This window comes from Caretta caretta, chromosome 11 (assembly GCF_965140235.1).
Source record: "Caretta caretta isolate rCarCar2 chromosome 11, rCarCar1.hap1, whole genome shotgun sequence".
NCBI lineage: Eukaryota > Metazoa > Chordata > Testudines > Cheloniidae > Caretta > Caretta caretta.
The window spans coordinates 19,806,165-19,826,014 of record NC_134216.1 but is presented as its reverse complement, the minus strand read 5'-3'; the positions used below and the strand labels follow the sequence as shown (position 1 = coordinate 19,826,014).

General features: G+C 43.1%; 1 protein-coding gene across 2 annotated transcripts in view; it reads right to left on the bottom strand.

Annotated features, from left to right (window-relative positions):
• The window catches only part of THSD7B (thrombospondin type 1 domain containing 7B), a 536,363-nt gene that overhangs the window by 132,075 nt on the left and 384,438 nt on the right, over nt 1-19,850 (bottom strand). For both annotated transcript variants that reach the window (XM_075117806.1, XM_048870341.2), the window contains one exon: nt 10,510-10,773. In XM_075117806.1, coding sequence (XP_074973907.1) covers nt 10,510-10,773 — 264 coding nt within the window. The remainder of the gene's footprint in view (nt 1-10,509; nt 10,774-19,850) is intronic.

The window sequence follows — 19,850 nt, the reverse complement described above, 5'->3', positions numbered from 1 at the left end:
AACAGGCTTCCTCAGAGACAAAGGGAATAGTTTTGTTTCATTTTTGGATTGAGTTTCTATCTGGGAGAGGAGCTGCACAGCCTTGGCTCCCACTACCTACACAAAGTGGGACTTCAAACTATTTTGAGATCTAGCATGTGATTGGGGAGTGCCAGCCCTGTGGAGCCTAGTGATAAATGGTGGCAGAGAACCAACCCAGTTCCGGCTACCTAGAGCCAGTTGAGACCTCCACATAGTCCCTGAGGGCATCACCTGTGACGGCCTGGTTCTTCCTGAGAGGTCTTTCACTATTCTGTATAGGTGCTTGAAGTCTCCAATTTGTGCTGCTGCTTCTGCCACAGCAGCCTTCTCTTTGAACCCACGGATTTCTATCTTGCCTGCATCTCTTCTGTATTTCTTTGTCCTTTTCTCTATATCTTACATCTGCCTCTGAAAGTGTTCCTGTGTCTTGCATTGTTCCTTTTTTGCCTTGAGATTTCTCCTTTCACTAATCGCTGCCCAGGGTCCAGATGTAATCCAGGCATCTTTCTTCTGCCCTCTGTCGGCCCACTACTTCCTCCACTGAAGCGACTAGAATCTTCTTCCAGACTTTCATCAGCCTGGACCTGTAAAACACTGGAAAGGCTGCTAAATGGCAGTCTGGAATCTATCTGCTTTTCTTTGTCCTGGAACTGCTCTATTGCTATAATAATACTCTTTTTGTCTGACTTTGGGATCTTTTTAAATCTGAGTTGTAACGTTGTAACTAAAAGATGACTCTGACATCTCTCAAAGGAGATGCCAATCTCTCTGTGCTCACATAATCTATCTGGTTGACAGTCACTTCTGGTGATCTCCCTGGGAGCTTGTGAATCCTCTTGTACTGGAAGAGATGTAGCAACCTGGATAGGTTCCCTTTGGTTCTCACACTAACCATGCACTCCTCAGCAGCCCTCCCTTCTTCACTCCTTATGAGGTACCTGACTTAAGTTTCTACCTGCACTTACATACTGAGTTTTTATTAATCTCAGATTCTGCCTTCCTCAGAAGGGAACTTTTCAGAATTAGAATTCTTGTTTCTGCTTTTTGGTTGGCATAAAGCAATTATATTATTAATATCACAATTAATATCATACGCTAGCACTCTAACCCCTGAATCACCCTCTCTTTCCTGGTCAGAAAATGGAAAACAGTTTTATAGATTTTTCTTCTTTTTTTAATAAAAATGTTTTTCAGTGGAAATATGCCACTCAGATATAGTAGTGTAAAGCCAATGCATACAGAAAATATTGTATTCAAAGGATCTCACCGTAGACTTGATTATGCCTGAGTTTTTAACAAGAAGGATGTCCACATTCAACATCAGGGTGACAGTCACAGCAGTTGAAGGCTAGAGGTAGACTTTCTTCAAAAGCCCTGTATGACAGGATAGCTGACCCTGTGATAGACTAAGCCCAGCTCCCCTGAATCGGAGCAGGTGAGTGCAATCCAACTAATTAAAGAGGGCTGCGCTACACCTGGGCAGCTGGAGAGAGGAAGGTCTAAGACAGGTTGAGCCATGAGGAGGGAAATCCACACTGGCACAGAGTTAGCTCTATGCTGGGTCCCTGGCGCCATGAGCCCGGGGCTCAGGGAAGTAGCCCCATCCTGCTGCGCCAGGAAGCAAGTATAGCTGATTGCCAGAGATCTCTGGGAGGCGTGGCCTGAAGCCTGGGGCTACGGACAGAGTTCAGACTATTTTCTGAATATTTGTTAACCTGTTAAGAGAGTAAACCTCCTTGTTTAGAACTGGGTGTGGCAGCACATGCTTTGGAGCCAGGGAGAAGCTTGACCCTATGATATCATCAAACACTGCTTCTGAATACTCTACATATGCCACCGCTGAGCTACGCAAGGTACCCCACGCCAAAGATTGAACCAGCTGATTCTGCAGTGTTCCAATGATGTAAGCAGAGTCAGGATGAGCTCCACCCTGACATCTGGTGGTGAGGTGTGGCAAGTTGTGGAAAAGAACTTCAGGGGCTGATCTCATTAGCATAGGCACACCCACTCCACCTAGAATGAGGCCATAGCTGCCCAAATGGTCACTTTGGCTGCTGTGGGATCCCCATTGTCTCTGTTATTGGGGCAGGAAGAATACATTGTTATTACCCTGATTATGGGAACTGTGCTTGGAACTGTACTTGGCCTTTTGTTATGATGGAGGGACTCACCATCAACTAAGTAGCACTCGCTAGGCAAGGGTCATGGGTTCCAAAACTCTGTGAATTGAGAGAGACTGGAGACAAGTATTAATACTTGGTGGTATGGGCCTTACATGCTAACTGCACTTCCTCCTCTCTCCACTGTGGAATATCAGAGCTAATTTTGATTTCATTAGGAGTCTAGTTGCAGGCTGGTGAGCTCACTTTGGGCTAATGGTGTACCAGCACTGAGGCTCCCCTACTACAAACTGAATTCACCAAAGAGCTGAACTGACTAAGAGCTGAAATCACTGAGCATTGTGTTAAGTAGTGGGGGAGCCTGAAGATATATTGTGGAGCAGTTTGCGGGACGGCTGGAGTGCCTTGTGGACAGGCTGGTGGAGCAGTTCATAGGATGGTAGGAGCTGCTTGTGGGACATGGAGCGGAACAGTTCGTGGACTGGCTGGTGGAGCAGTTCGTGGGACGGCAGGAGCTGCTTGTGGGACGCGGAGTGGAGCAGTTCGTGGACCGGCTGGTGGAGCAGTTTGTGGGATGGCGGGAGCTGCTTGTGGGACGCGGAGCTGGTGGAGCGGAGCGGAGCCCTATGGAGCTGCGGGGCAATCAGCTTCAGATCATGTAAGATGCCCCTTACCTCTCTTCCCCCTCCCCCACCCCGATCTCCACCCAGGTTGGGAGATAAAGCTCTGCAGATAAACTTTCGAACTCTGGGGCTGCCCTGACCAGGGACAGAGACTTTTGGGTCATTGGACTTTTGGGACTTTGGGTGATTTCGGGTTGCTGGACTCAAGAACCAAAGGGAAAGGACACAACCCAATTTGCTTGGGGTGGGTTTTTGCTCATGGGTTGTGTTATGAATCCTGTTGGTGGTGTTTCCCCAACATAATGCCACATTGTTTCTCTCTGTTATTAAAAGGCTTTTAGCCACACTCAGACTCTGTGCTTGCAAGAGGGGAAGTATTGCCTCTTGGAGGTGCCCAGCAGGGGTGGTATATATTTGTGCCAGGTCACTGGGTGGGGGCTTGAGCCGGTTTTGCATTGCACTGTTGGAATGGATCCCCTAGATATTGAACCCGGCCCTTGTTGCTGCCAACTCTGACAGGCAGAAGGATTACACAGTAATAGAAGTACCACTTCCTTTAATTGAAGTTTCTCTCTTTTTTATTTTTTAACTGGAGGCAGACAATAAGGGTGACAGCTGCAGTAATTTTTCTGCAATAGCTCCTACTGTAACTCTGACGTAAACCTGCATGACTGTTCCACTTAAAACATACACTATTTTAGTTTGTTACAGTCTGATCTATAGCTTTATATTTGCTTGTGTTGAGCAGCCTTTTCATTTATTATTCCAAAGCCATCTGAATTAGTCGTTGTTTTTCATCATTTGCTACTTGCTACTCTTTTACTTTCGGTGTTAGTGGCAGATTTTGAGATCTTTGGATTTTGCATGCCCCTTATTCTTATATTATATAAACAATATAGGGGTTAAAATGGACCCCTGGGATATCTCACTACTATTATTGTACCAACTAAAGAGGCTGCCATTCAAAGCAATTTACAATGAATTATGAAAAGAAAAAGAAACTTTGCCGGTGACAGATTTTTGTAAATCACATTTTAGGCAGAACTGGAGCTCTTTTAAAATGATGTGAAATATCAATTTTATTGGCTGTGTGACAGCCCAGGTAATTAATTTTCAATAGAAACAAAAAGTGCTTTGTTTCAAAGTAGGATTAACCAGAAAGGTTATCAACTGATCTGTGGATGCAAAATGGACTAAGGCTTTAAACAGTATTTACAAGGTCTAGAGGTCTAGAGAAAGACCAATATTTATAACAGAAAGAGCTATCATGGCATTAGAGAGGAGTAGGGAATATGAATATAACAAATAAAACTGAAGAAATCAATGGTATTTCTTTCTAATATAGCTAAATTGGGATCCTTCACCAGACCTCTGAACTGCGAAGGCTTCCTAGTGTTGAAAGTCCAATTTATTCTATTTTGCTTTCAGTGATAAACTGATAATCCCTCCCCACAGATACTATGAATAAATCCTGATGGTGGTACCAGTAAAATAATGCCAAAGCAGAACCAGTTCTCAAGACTGAGCAATATTTCACCATCAAAGGAAGCAGAATGACAATTTTCTTTTCCTGCTCTTGTCCTTGCAGACAGTTACTATCTGCTTTGTTAACCACTTACAGGTTCATATGCTGAGGTCCCTATGTTCAGAGATTGCAGTGGATACACATTTCTTTACAAAAATCTATATGTGATAAATAGCTATCCTCAGAGAGGCTTAAAAGTATAAAGACTTGTTTATGGGTGTCCCTTCACTGGAATTCAGTGAATTAAATGTTTCTAGCCAGATGGCTTCCCAAATGTCTCCAACCCCAAATGAATAAGCCAGGTTTTGCTGGCCCGGTTGACCACTAGACCAGCTTCTTCAGGATGGGAGAATTGTGGAAGCTAGTTAGTCTCTCCTGTGTGTTACCTAGCAGCTCTGTGTTTTTGGGGAACCAGGCCACAATACTCAGCCTGTCTGACTGAGTTATGAGGAGAGGCTGAGGGAGCTGGGATTGTTTAGCCTGCAGAAGAGAAGAATGAGGGGGGATTTGATAGCTGCTTTCAACTACCTGAAAGGGGGTTCCAAAGAGGATGGCTCTAGACTGTTCTCAATGGTATCAGATGACAGAACGAGGAGTAATGGTCTCAAGCTGCAGTGGGGGAGGTTTAGATTGGATATTAGGAAAAACTTTTTCACTAAGAGGGTGGTGAAACACTGGAATGCGTTACCTAGGGAGGTGGTAGAATCTCCTTCCTTAGAGGTTTTTAAGGTCAGGCTTGACAAAGCCCTGGCTGGGATGATTTAACTGGGAATTGGTCCTGCTTCGAGCAGGGGGTTGGACTAGATGACCTTCTGGGGTCCCTTCCAACCCTTATATTCTATGATTCTATGACTCACAAAAGACCTCCCCACACCAGCCTCTACTTGAGCCAAATCTGCATCAGAAGAAAGACTTATAAAAAGCAATGAAAAGGCAGTGGGAGATGCACCTAAACCGCTGGGATAAGGATGACAGGATTAAGAAAACTCCCTTAGCCTCATTTGCATCAAACAAGGGACAAAGAGGCAGCTCTATCAGCATATAGAATGGAGAACAGAGATTCCAAGGCAAGAAACCCACGGAACCCTGGGACCAGAAAAGCAGGGAAGCGCTGCATGATAGGGGATCTCTGCCCCAGATGTTAATGAACCCATGCCTGCACACACCCAGCTCAGTAGTTATCAGACCAATTCTAGTAATAAATCCTTTATTGGTATCCAAAACAGTGAAGCTCCCTAATTATTTTGTGAGCTCCCTACAAAGAACACTGCCCAAAGCCAGGAATGATCAGCTCCCATGGTCTAGCCTGAACAAAACAACTTTGGTATACTCCCTTGTTTACACATAAACAAATCTAGTGTTCTCTCTTGAACTATTGTTGTTTCTCTACAAAAACCCCTACTATGCTCAAGTAAGTGTTCTGAGGCCTGGATCTAAAATCTGCATCAGTTCCATTGGGACTTTATTGTCTCCTGACTGATCATGGTGGGGGATCTGCCTGTCTCCAGCACTCCGGACCCTCAGCTACCACCACCACCTGGGATCTCCTATCGATTCAAGCTTCACAGAGTGGTGAGAACCCAGCTCTCTCTCTCTCTAGGTATAGCCTTCTGACCCTGACTTGTGTGATCCGTTATAGTTTTCTAAACCTGACTTTAATAATCAAATTAAGTTAGATTTAATATTATAACTGTTTTGTTTGGCTCCTCTATGGTTATTACCTGGCAATAAATAACTTGCATGATTAAGCTGGTAGCTTCTCTCTCTCTCCCCGCAACCGCCCCCATAGGTGTTTTTTTGGTTTCCTCATTTGCTCTGCAGCAACGCTCCTCGTACCTAAGCTAAAAGATCCCTGCAGTGCCCAAAAATCCTGTGGAGTTTGCTCATCAAGTGGGTTACTACCAGAACAATTTAACATGAAAGTGGGGATAGAGATGTGCTGAACCTGGGACATATGAGGGTGGCAGCTTGGAAGTGCTACATGACATTTTGATTAAAAAACTAGAAACACATACAATTAACATGATACATCTTAAATGGATTAAAAGCTGGTTAACTGATAAGTCTCAAAATGTAATTGTAAACAGGGAATCATGATCGAATGGGTATCTCTAGTGGGGTCCCATAAGGATTGGTTCTTGGCCCTACACTATTTAACATTTTTATTGATGACTGGGGAAAAAAACCATAAAATAATCACTTAAAAAGCTCACAAATGACCCACAAATAATGAAGCAGATGGGTCACTAACACAGAGTGAACTGGATCACTTGGTAAACTGGGTGCAAGTAAACAATATGCCTTTTAATTTAATGAAAATATATCCATCTAGGAACAAAGAATGTAGGACATATTTACAGGATGGGAGACCCTATCTTGGGAAGCAATGACTCTGAGAAAGATTTAGGGATCATGGTGGATAATCAGCTGACCAGGAGCTCCCTGCGTGACACTGTGGCTACAAGGACGAATGCAATCCTTGGATGTATAAACAGAGTAGGAGTGGAGAGGTTATTTTATTTCTGTATTTTGCACTAACGTGACCCCTGCTGGAATTCTGTGTCCCGTTCTGGTGTCACAGTTCAAGAAGGATGTTGATAAATTGGAGTGTCTTTAGAGAAGAGCCACAAGAATGATTTAATAGTGACAGACACTAGAGGATCAATCTATTTAGTTTAACAAAGAGAAGGGGTGATTTGGTTACAGAGTATAGGTACAATTCTGTATATCGCTTTAAGGGCCACTGATAACACCACCATTAATTTCCTTTGAACTATGTGGAACAAAATATCTCAGCTTAAATAAACAAGCAGCTCAGGGGACATCCAAATGGAGGAACCGTTTCTAATTATATAGCAGGGCTTTGGAGTGGAGCCCGGAGCTGGACGCAGAGCAGCGGAGCTGCAGGTTTTTGCCTGGAGCTGGAGCGGAGCTGGAGCACAGCTCCAAAGCCCTGTTATATAGACTAAATTTAGAAAAAAACAAGATCTATTAGTTTTACTCATGTAATTAATATTTACATTAGTTGGCAACTTAATGTGAACATATATGAATTAATACTAATGACGTAAATCTATATGGTTCCACAAATCTAACAGCAATAATTTTATTAACAAGTCCAGATGAAACATGCAACACACATCAGTTTTTTTGCTGCAGGATGGCTACCTTTAAATCTACACAATAGCAGAAGGTGTGTAATACGTTGTATTAAAATGGAGGAAAAGTTCTTTAACAGATATGGCTCCAATTTCACAAAATTCAATGGCAGACGTAATTGTAATTAAGAATGCCACTTTGTACTCAAAGTAACAACAAGAAATATCTGAGAGAGGTTGAAAAGGAGGGTCCAGTTGGGATTTCAGAGCTAAATTTAGAGCCCATTTAGCTCTTAGATAGACTGATAGGCAAAGGTGACAACAGCTTTGAAGGATCACATCATGTGAGGATGTTGGACTAAAACAGATTGTTCTTGTACCTAAATATGGAGTTTCAGTACAAATTGAACCAGGCAAACCAATTAGCAGAAAATGGCACCAAAGTTACAAAAGGTGAATCCTTAGTTACATCCTTTCCCCTAGGAATGTCTTTTGATTGAAAGGTTTCTTTTCCCCTGACAATTACATGTAATTCTGTATATTTTGGTGTAAACTGCTAGTGATAGTGTATATATACATAATGCTTTTAATTTATATATATATATCTCACACACACACACCCCTACTAATATACATGATAAAATCAAAAATAGTAGCAGGAACACTGCAATATGTAATTAAACAAAAATACAGCATATATCCAACTCAAAAGAAGAGAACATTCAACTTTAACATGGTGGAAAGTTGGTCTGAAATAGCATGACTAAGTTCGACCTTTAAGGCACACTGCAAAGACCATCCATTTTCTTGTACTTTCAGGGAAGGAGAGATGTGTTGAGGGCTAGTACATCTGGCTGGACTTTTGGGGCAAGGTACTTCTTGGGGCACATTGTTGGGTTTGGTTGGTTATTTTCTGGTTTACAGGGGGGAGCAGAGACAAAGTTTCATTTTTGTTTGTATGATTCCACTTGTAATATGTCTGAAAATCACTTAAAACCTTGAGTACACATTTCTTTCTTGTCCCATCATTATACACTGAAAGAAAAATAAATGATTTTTTCCTAATTGTGTACCAGTTTGGATAGCTCGTGTGCTCTGGGGAGTATAAAGGAATAATGCTGCTTCCCTGCTCCCTCATGAGAGAGCACAGGGTACTCCAAATTGGGCACAGAGGTGACAGACACCAGTCATCTGAAGAGGAGCAAGCTACTGGGCTCGGTGCATGTCTCCTCAAGAGCTCCAGAGGACACACTACCTTTGCAAGGCCAAATGCCTCCCTGTGGTCCCCCTTGGGATGGTGCAGCTCTGCACTGTCCCTTACTATGACAAGACCTTTTTGACTATCCATCATGAATCAGATTCCTTCATTTGTTAAGGCCTCTGACACCGAGTGATCTGGCCGGAGACAGCTGGTAGAGAACTGTCCTTGCACAGCTGAAAGCCCACTTGCTCAAAGCTAAAGGAAACAGCTCTCTCACCTCCTGCACCAGCTGCCCTCCCAACGTCCAATGTCAAAGGAGGGAGAAGGTGGATCAGAGGCACTCTGGAGATAGGATGTGGGTGGAATGGAATTCTACTAGATCCTCCACTAGTGTCATGTCCGTGTTTGACCTTATGTCAGTGCAGGCCCCCTGCTGCTCCAATTTCTGCTGAGGCCAGAGGCTGAGGATCAAGAAGTTAAAAACACTTCTGTGTGGCCATCACTCTCTACTACATTCAAGAGAGAACTGCAGCCATTATATTTCCATATGAATATAACTGAAAGAAAACCATGGCTCAAAATGGATTCAATCAGTTCAGGGAAGCCACACACAGTAAACTCCTTTTAATTAGTAGTCACACAAGCCCTGGGTTCCTCAAAAGAACAAATCACTACACAGAAAAATCCACCTCCCTAAGCACCAACTGCTCCCTTTTTGTAGAAAAGGGTTTTGAAGGAGTGTGAAAAAGCAATGCTCCTCTTCCCCTGCAGCACAGAGTCATAATAAATTGTTACATGGCACACCAGGTGTCCCATGTGAGAACCATGGGGAGTTGGTACAGCACCATGGTGTTGGAAAACAAAAACATGGAAAAGCAGTGTTACGAATCTGTGCAGCTAACTGGAACAGTAATAAACAGCTGCACATGGAATTCAAATTAGGATTGAATCTCTTTGTTAGCTTTTTGACTCTTACCACAGCAAATTCAAGCTGCTTGTCTTCATCCTGCAGGCTCTCCACAATGTGGTCCCAGGTACCTCTATAATTTCCTCAGACGCATTCAATGGCTCCCTGTTTTACTCAATAACCACACCATTTGCCCTTCCCTCCACTCTCAGCTTCACACCTTCATTCATGCTATGCTGTCTGTCTTTTTTTTCAAAATTCCTCTTTAAAATTAAATTACTTCCTGTTCCTTGTGCCCCTCAACAAGAGTCACTCTACACTCTCCTTTATTTAAATTGTGCTGTCTCCTACCTTTCCCCACCCCATCCCATCCTGCAAACCATTCTATGTGAGCAGGCACCTGTGCCCACACATTAGTGATTTCAGAAGCGCTCAATGCAGGTGCAAGAGCTGCCCACACAGAGCTCATTGTAAGATCAGGATCTTAGACTGTGAACCCCTTCTGAGGAGTGATTATTTCTCACTCTATATTTGAGAAGAGCAGTTTAAATAACAATATTATAAAAATACATAGTTGTACCACATCAAACTAAGGGTGGGAGAAGGAACCTCAACTCTGTAGTTCCCAGCTCAATACATGCTCTTATAATGTTTTTAAACAAGCGGAAAAGAAATCTATCCCTGCATTGTGACTGCATGCCCTACTTTACCTGCAACGTTTCCATTTAATTCACTTACAAATTCCAGTAGAGAAGGATTTTATGAAGGGAAATACCAACAGACCCTTGTAAAAAATGGTAACACAGGACACTGGACTAAGAGCTGTAAAAAGTGCACTGATATGTTAAGAAAGCAGAATCACATTCAGCATTTATGGGATCTATAACAGAGTTGCTCCACTCCAGCAAGTGAAAAGTTACCTTAGTACTGAAGGGTGCAGAATGAATAACCTAGTAAGTAAGCATTGAATATCTGTATTGTTTACATTCATTATGCACTATTTTATCTCCTTACCAGAACTACTACAGTAGGATGGTTCCACAAGTTTGCCAGTCTTATCATAACAGGCAATAGCTTGGAGTCGCACACCTTCTCCACATTGTTTGATCTCTTCCTGGAATCTCGTTCCTAATTGCAGCTCCGTTTTTCCTTCTGCAATAATGCAGTCGGACCAATTTCCATGGGGCTGGGTGATAAACGTTTCACAGGGACATGATTCTGTTTCAACTTGAGGATACACCACTGTATTCTGGCATTTGTCTCGTTTTCTGCTTCTCCCTGTTCCAACCAAAGAAATCTGCTTGTTAGCTTAACATCTGCTGCTTTTGATAACAGTGTGTCATATTATTTATACAGGAGTTTAATACATTAAAACCAAGACGATCTGAAATGTTAATATAGAGGAATATTTCAAAAGTATTTATTACTTGTTGCCAGTGCTTAAAAGTGCTAAGACAAGGTAGTTATCTCCAGGGGCAACCAGGGACCTTAGAGGAACATAGACAAATTTTCTTCTGTTGGCTAGAGCATTGAACACTATGAAAAGGCTTGCCATCGTAATTGTATGGCTAGAAAATTATTTGTAATTGTATGCAATATCATTTCCCCCTAATTATCAGATGAAAACAAATTGATTATTCTGTCTCTATTCTTCCTGCAATCAGTGGTTGCCAGGGAAACCTACAAAGGAGTCTAAGTAAGCTGCAACTCTTTCTTTGAGGCTACTTTACAAATTAGTTAAACGTGCACCCTGCACACAGACTACTTTGAAGAAAACAGAAAAGGTAATCCCTTGTAAATTACTGAGTCTGGAACACATTTAAGTGGTATCTTTTTTCCCCCTCTCTCTATGCTTCTGATATATTTTAAAGGAATATTACTTAAGGGTCTTTTCCCCTCAGTATCTATCTTAAGGAATACAACACATCTATTTATCTTTAAAGTATAGCCCCACATTGGAGGACAGCGTGGCGTTTCCCTAGCTGGTCCTCCCAGAGACATTGTGCTTGAAGGACATGCCTCACTCCACACTGGCTATGAGCAGATCCCATATGGGGGGAGCAGACCTTGTTCTTTTTCAAAGGGTGTAGTAGAACCTCTGCTCCCTGGAACTCTGTGATTACCTGCTGGAATTCTAGAGCGTGAGGGGGTGAAATATCTGCTTCTCTTGCAAGGGGTTAATTCTGCTGGCCTGTCTGGAATGGGGTAGTCTTTGTGCTGCCCGAACATGTGATTGGGATTTTGTTTGGCTGCTATGTAGAAGTGTATGGAACTGGAAAGAAGGAATCTTGGGTCCTCTCCCATAGTTGTCACAGACACTAGTGAGCACTCCCTACTCGCTGCCAGTTAGACTGCTGTGCAGGGAATCCAAACCTCTGCTGGGTGTTTCAAGTTCCTGTAGCCTGAATGGAGTCAAGCAACTAGCCCAATCTCGGGGTTCCTAGGTATCCTGTTAGGGAACAAACCTTCTAACTGGCACCCCTCTCTGAGTGTTGGAACTCACTGTCCAGCCCCCCACTAGCTCCTCTGCTTGCAGAGCTTCAGATTCTCCAGTACTTAAACACACCCTCTTCCAGAAATCCACCCCAAAAGTGTGAAACCTCTGGTTACAATTTAACTCTGTCGGGGCACGCCATAGTTGTGAAGCAGTCAACAACTTGGCACAGTCTAACATAGTTATGCTCTTTTCTACGTAATCATGTAAAGCATAGAGCGTATAGATCATAAAGAAAAGAAGCATCTGAAACTGTAATGTGTCTCACTAGCTCACCCTTCTCTTGGAAGTCCTAGGGGAACCATCTGGGTGCAGGCAGGCAGGGTGTCCCCTGCTACATGCAGGTTGTTACTTGGTGAGTGGTCTCTCCCTCGTGGACAGGAGAAAGTGGCTCCTGAGCAGGCCAGCTTCTGCTATTTAAAAACTTCAGCCCTTTGTGTCAAGTGACCCCTTTACCAGTTTCCTCACATGAGCACAGACTCCTGCCAGGTGACTTAATTGCCAGGGTGACCTCCCCCTTGCTCATTCTGTTCTGGGCAGGACCAGCAGTGCTTGAATTACAGGGTGTCTTGGGAGGGGAAGAGAGCTGGCTCCTTACTACTTTCAGTGGCTCGGCCCCTTCATCCCAGTAGGAAGTGAGGGGCACTGCCTGGCACCCTGGCCAACTGCTCAGCAGAGACTGGCTCAAGCCTGCCACGTCCCATCCCACCACTCCTCCTCCAACAACAAGTTGGGGAGAGAGACAGAAAAGGGGTAATATACCGAGGGAAGTGGAGGTCATGGACCAGGGGAGCTGGAAGGAAAGGGGTGTTGGAGATCTGGGGATCGAGGTGAGGTTGGGAGACCTAAAAGGGGGAAACAGGGAAGGCAACAGGAGCTGTCACTATAAATAATCTGGGAGATGAGTGGGGAAAAGGGGCGGGGGGCAGAGATCAGGGCAGGGCTAATGGAGGCACAAGGGGTGTTAAATGCAGTGGGAGGCAGAAGGGGAGAGGGGGGTTGTTGGGTGGCAGCAGAAGGCCAGCAGGCAGGGAGGCTGGGTAGGGACAAGAGGCAGGTTAGAGGTGAGGCAGGGGCAAAAGGCAGATGGAGGGTAATGGTGGGTAGGACAGATGCTGTGGTGGGTGCAGAAGGGGGAGTTATGAATGGGGGAGGAGGTGGGGCAGAAGGGGTAGGGGAGGCAGGGCAGAATGAAGGGAAAACTGGGGTAGGTGTCACAAGTAAGGGAGGAGGAACAGTTAGGGGTAAGAGAGAAAGCAGGGCAGATGGTGGGGAGTGGGGGGATAAGGACAAGGGGGAGAAGACAGTCTTGCTACAGCTGGGCTTGGCAGCACAGAAGATGCCAGCAGAGTATCCAGCCAAGACACACCCTGGCATCTTGCTGCACACTGTTTTCAAACCGCTTGCATTCGGTAAAGACTCTCCTACTCCTCCCCACCCCCCAATTTGAAGTCTGGGGGCGAGTCTTTTGCCTAGAGTGAATAGATTTCCAATGATAAGCGTCAATTCCCTCTATTATTATTCTTTTGCCACCAGGCCTTGGAATTTTCAACCCTACTTGGAGGCAAACAGAGTAGAAGGCAAAAGGCCACACATTCGGAATGGAGTTTGCAGCCTGACAGACACATAGTACTTACAATCTCATGTACCATTAATAAACTGTACAGACATATTCACAATTCATCACAATAGTATGCCCCCAAGATGCCAATTCACAACCTCTGGAGCACTCATTGGTAAAATGGAGTTTGGTAAGTAATTATGTAACTATAAAGTCAGTAGACATGTTTTCTCTCCCAATATTGCACACAGTAAGAAAATACAGAATACACACAGACAATCTACATACCAAAATGTCTAATTTTCTAATACTATACCCATTAAGGCAATGGGAATTTTGCCACCAGTTTCAGTGGGAACAAGACCAGGATTATAGCCATACTCTCTATTCATCTGTATTACTCCTCAAACATATACATATATTTCCAAAGAGAAATGTAGAAGTAGCAAGGCCTTAATTTTATTAGTTTCCAAAACCTAATTCTTTCAAAATGATGTTTTCTGGAGTTCTAAGGATAATTTTACTTGCAAATGGGAAACTTTGCAAATTAACAAATAGGAACAAAAACTAAAAAGAACAGGGAAATCATTTCCACATTTTTGCAGACAGGAGTTCAATGACATACAAATTATAATGTCTTACACTTAGATCAGACTCAGATAACAAACCAGTTATCGATTAAATACACTGTTCCATTAGATAGCAAAGTCACCACTTGGGATGTTTGTGAAAATGAGCTACCTTGAAATATTCAAAGGGAAAAAAAATCAAATTATTTAATGCCAACAATCATCCTATAACAAATATATAAGGACAAATTCAGATCGGGGGTAAGACGATACAACTCAACTGACTTCAGTGAAGTCCTGTACTGTACAGGAATTTGATAATATGTTTTTAAATAGTTGGAAAGTCTTCTAGTGGCGCTCACTGCGTTCTGTGCTTTGCCTGCCACTTTATAGCTCAAGAAGCTAATACCTGTCAACCAAAGGCTGCCAGAGTGGACAAGCTGATCTACTAGCAAACCAAGAGGTAGAGCACTCTACCAATTAGTAGAGCAGGTTTTCTTTGTGAACACCCACTCACCTGGAATTGGATGACACCCTGAACAAGGAATAGCTACAGGTACTTAGATGGTATAGTGATAGGCTCTATGTTTTTGTGCCGAGATGGCACATAGAAATCGGAGATGCTGCTTTGGTAATCTAGGCATGTATGGACAGTAAGGCCTTTTGTATAGGCCATCACTGAATATAAAGGTGCTTATATTTCAAGTGTAGCAGTGTTAAAGGACAGGAAAATTGGTGTTTGTATTTTATTTAAATACAGTAAGCTGGGCCTAATTCTCCACTCACTTATTGTGACAATTTGAAGAATCTGTCCAACATATGAATCATGTGTGAGATTATGAACTCTCTGTATATATCTTTACCACGCTACAAACTCCATTTTGAATGTGCAGCTTCTCTGTGGTCTCTTTATCTACATGCTGAACTGAAATTCCAGCTGCGGTAGTGGCAAAGGCCTAACAAAAAGAGTGTGGTTAAACGTTGATGATTGGCCATCTAAATAACAAATATATGGCTAATTCCCAGGGCAAGTCAGTTTTTCAAGTATAAGCTCTGGTAGGAGGTCACATTGGTAACAAAGTCACCTGGCAGGGGTCTGTGATCACCTGAGGAAGCTAAGCAGGACATCACCTGACAAAGGTGGATGAAGTTATAAGAGAGCAGGAGCTGATCCACTGAGGGGGGCATTTTTATTCACCTCAAGGTGGGAGAAAAGCAATCCTTCTTGTAGTAGCCTAATGAAGCAGAGGACCTGCCTGTCATCCTGAGCACAGAGGTCCCTCAAGGACTCCGAAGGGAAAGATGAGGTAGTGAGTAACATTGTGTTTAGAATGTTTATTATTTTCTAAATGAACTGTATTTCCTTGTGCCTTTTCTGTTAAGTGAAAGAGCAATAATTTGTTAGACTTTGTGCAACGTGGTTGTGTGTTACATGTTTCACAATTATCACATGCCTGCTGGGAACCCAGAAGGCTCACACCTTTGCTGGGATTCTGGGAGAGGGAGTCACGACTTGACCTGAGGGCCTAGGCAAGTGGGCTGAGGAGCTCCAATTCCATAAAGGGATAACAGACAAAGTTAGTGCCCAAGAAATGTGCCAGAGAAGCCAAGGGAGGCACAGCCTACTGAGACACAAGGAAGCTTAAAACACTGGGGAATCCCTCACAACAATCTGGTGGACAGTTGCAGGGGGGTGCTGACCAGATCTGTGACACTTCCCTAAGGCAGCTTAAATGAATTTGCCTTGCTGCAGTACCCACAGCAAAGCCAATTCATTGCAATAAAGATTCCTCTCACACATGTCACTGGGAGCAAAGCAACTGATTTAAGCAACCGTAGGCGAACGTCAGTTTTACGCCCATTTAGGCCCACCGTCTTAGATGGGCCTACTCCTGATTTACACTGGAGTAAAAATGAGAGGAGATTTAGGCCCATGGTATAATATAGCATAACAAATAGAAGTCAACATAAAGAAAATACATAGCTAAACGTATCACAAAAGGGCTATTCACCTAATTCCTTATGATAACAGCTTAGCTACATGTCAGGCAGAGTAATCAGAGATGGATGGATAATTTTTATTTCTCTATAAGTGCAGAGATCACTAGGGAAGGCATTATACTATAAATCTTTTGCCAGAAACAACTGAAAATTCTTAATAATGCCATTTATGTAAAAGGGTACCTTTATTCTTTAATGAGCTGAGCTCATGAATAAAACACTTTGATTCCATTACATTTGTATACGGAATTATGTTACTGAAAACCTGAATCACTCCAAACAATAACAAAATAATCTTGTAGTTGATTACAAGTTATTCCAGAAGAAAAGAAAAGTGATAGCCACCATACTTATGCTACTATTCGATTCCTAAACATTATTATGCTGTATATGTTTACTAAAGCCGTCATGTTTAATTTTTCACCCTGGTGTAAGCGCCTTTGATGTATCACCTCTACCAATGGAATAACAAAAAGTAACTAAACTATGGTCCTTTTAAATGCAAAATAGAAAATATGAAATGCTTTAATGCAAAGCAGTATACCTACTGTAAGTCTTACCCTCCCCCCCCATTCAGTTCAATTTGGTTTAACAAAGTGCAGCGAAGAAAAGACTGTTATTAAAACAAATGTCCCTGAATTATTAATATTCTGAAATTTTAGAGCTTCTCAGTTTGTTCTGTGTTCAAATAACACATAATATTTTTCCAGTAGTTACTGCAGAATGGCTTGAACCAGGATGTTTTACTAATATCTGAAAATGACCAACTAAAACCAGTATAATGCTCTTGGCTAATTCCATAAGCCCAGCATTGCTTATATTATTAAAGTTATATGACTCCCACAACTTTAGATTTCCAACCAGATTTAAGCCCAACAGTTACAGGTAAGTAACCTTGATTTCTTCTTCAGATGCTGGTCCCTATGTTAGAAAATTGCTGATGTCAGTGAATGAAATCTATTTTCTTCAGCAGAAGCATGGAGTTTCCGGAAGAGAACAGATACATGGATAGGTTGGTTGACATGGAATTCAGAAATAACTTTAGGAGGAATTTGGGATGAAAGCAGTGGGAAATCCATTCCTTGTGAAAAATGGTATATGGTGGATTGGCCATGAATGCCCCCATCTCACTGACCCTTCTGGCCAAAGTAATAGCAACTAAATATGCAACTTTTATGGGAAGGGGGGGGACACAGAACATGTTGCCAGAGGTTCAAATGGTGGTCTGCTGATTACTAGTCCTGATTACTAAAAGGTCCTGACTAGGCATTTCATGAATTTAACTGTTGTTGAGTGAATTAAAATGGAGGAAGGGAGGTATTGCTGCATGACGGACACACAGTGAGCTAGTGGAAAGACCAGAGTTCTTCAATGACAGGAGATAATCTAAAATGACTGGGATATCTGCAGAGTCTGAGGAAGACTGATTATGCCATGCCCAGAAACCTCTCCATTTAGCTAGGTAGCAGGTCCTAGTTGAATCTTTCCTATTTTGATTAAGAATGGCTTGGACGGCTAACAAATATGAGCATTCTAGATCTGATGCTCATCCAAGCACCAGGCCGTGAAGTGAAAAGGGTCTGGACTGAGGTGTCTGATTTGGCCATCTTCCTGAATTAGAAGATCTGGGAAGGCACAGATCCTGATAGGACAAGTTGACATTCTCAGAAGGTCTAGGAACCACAACTGTCTGGGCCAGGTGAGTGCTATAAGAATAATTCTGGTCCAGTTGTGGTGGATCTTTCTCAAGACCTTGGGTAGCAGGGGACTGGACAGAAAGGCATATATGAGTTTATCTGTGCATGACAGCAGGGGAGTGTCACCCTGGGAGTTGTGGCCAATAGCTGCTCTGGCTTGGATAAAGATGTGGTTTCCAATGCACCAATTCCAAAACCTGTCTGCTTCCTGGCAGTGGGGAAAGGAACTTGCTCCAACCTGCTTGTTTATATAAAATATTGTGGTGATGTTGTCTGCCATTACTTGGATATGGAGTGAATGTATGAACAGGAAGAAGGCCCTGCAGGCCAGGTGGACAGCTCTCAGTTCCAGCAGGTTAACGTGCAGCCTGACCTTCTATGGGATCCAAGTGCCCTGTTATGTGTGGTTCTTCAGGTGAAAGCCTCAAACCAGAAGGGTTGTACTTGTTATACTGTGTCCTAATAGAGAAAGGAATACTCTGACCATAGTCTTTGGTCTGCGAGTAATCTGTGTTATCAGATTGCTCATTATCTGAAATATTTCTTTGGGGAGGAAATCTCTTACTGAAAGTAAGCCCACTGTCACTCCAATAAAGTTTGCCATCTGCATGTGGGTCAAAACTGGGTTCTTTGTTCACACAGACACCCAGTGCTGCTAGATGATGGAGTTGCCGAGCTGTCCTGCTAGGAGTCAATCATCCAAATATGGGAAAAATGTGTAACTGTGCTGTCTCGTTTAGGCTTCCCCCACAGAGAGAACCTTCATGAATACACTGGGCATTGTTGCTAGTCCAAAGGGAAGGACTCTGAACTGGTAGTGTTCCTGACCTACTAGGAACTAAACAAACTTTCTGTGGGACAGATGAATATCTCCATGAAAATAGGCACCCTTCATGGCAAGAGCCACAACCCAAATTCCCTCCTGTAGAAAGGGATTATGGATGCTAGTGTAACCATCCTGAATTTTGACTTTTAAATAAAGATGTTCCGTTGTCAAAGATCCATAATGGGTCTCCACCCTCTGTCTTTTTTGGGGACTAAGAAGTATGGTGTATAGAACCCTCTCCTTTCATAGATTCATAGATATTTAGATCAGAAGGGACCATTATGATCATCTAGTCTGACCTCCTGCACAAAGCAGGCCACAGAATTTCACCCACCACTCCTACAAAAAAACCCCTCACACCTATATCTGTGCTATTGAAGTCCTCAAATCGTAGTTTAAAGACTTCAAGGAGCAGAGAATCCTCCAGCAAGTGACCTGTGCCCCATGCTACAGAGGAAGGCGAAAAACCTCCAGGGCCTCTTCCAATCTGCCCTGGAGGAAAATTCCTTCCTGACCCCAAATATGGCGATCAGCTAAACCCTGACAATATGGGCAAGATTCATCAGCCAGATACTACAGAAAGTTCTTACCTGGGTAACTTGGATCTCACCCCATCTAATAGCCCACCTCCTTTGATACTGAGGTGTCACTTATTCTATTGCCCCTCATTGGAGAAGAGAATTTGTCTCCTGACAAAGAACGCCTGCCTTAGAATGTTCCATAAAGAGGAACCAGGAAGAGGCTTTGTGGGGAGGAAAGGAGAGAAATTAGATGGAGTAACCATGCTGGATAATTTATAGAACCCACTTTTCCTTCATGATAGAGTCCCAATTGTGGGCCAAAAGTGAGAGATGGTCCCCAAATATGGGGGAAGCAGGGTGATAGAAGTGGTTGGCTTAAATAATGTTGGCCAGTTCTCAACTGAGGCATCAAAAGTAGCCCTGAATGGGTGGGTGGGAAAAGGCAGAGGCTGTGATAGAAGAGGATTCTGAACATCGAGGTCTCTGAACCCTCTGCCGCTTGCACAGAGGTATGACTGGCTGCTGGTGGTAGAATGTTTGTGGGGGCAGTGGTCTTGGCCACTGGTGTTTTCTCTTCAGGGCCAGGGTGTAAATTCTCAGGAAGTGGAGGTTCAATCCAAAATCTTTCAAAGAGTGTGGACTCGCATCAGTTTTCTTGTTAAACAAATTTGATTAATTGAATAGTA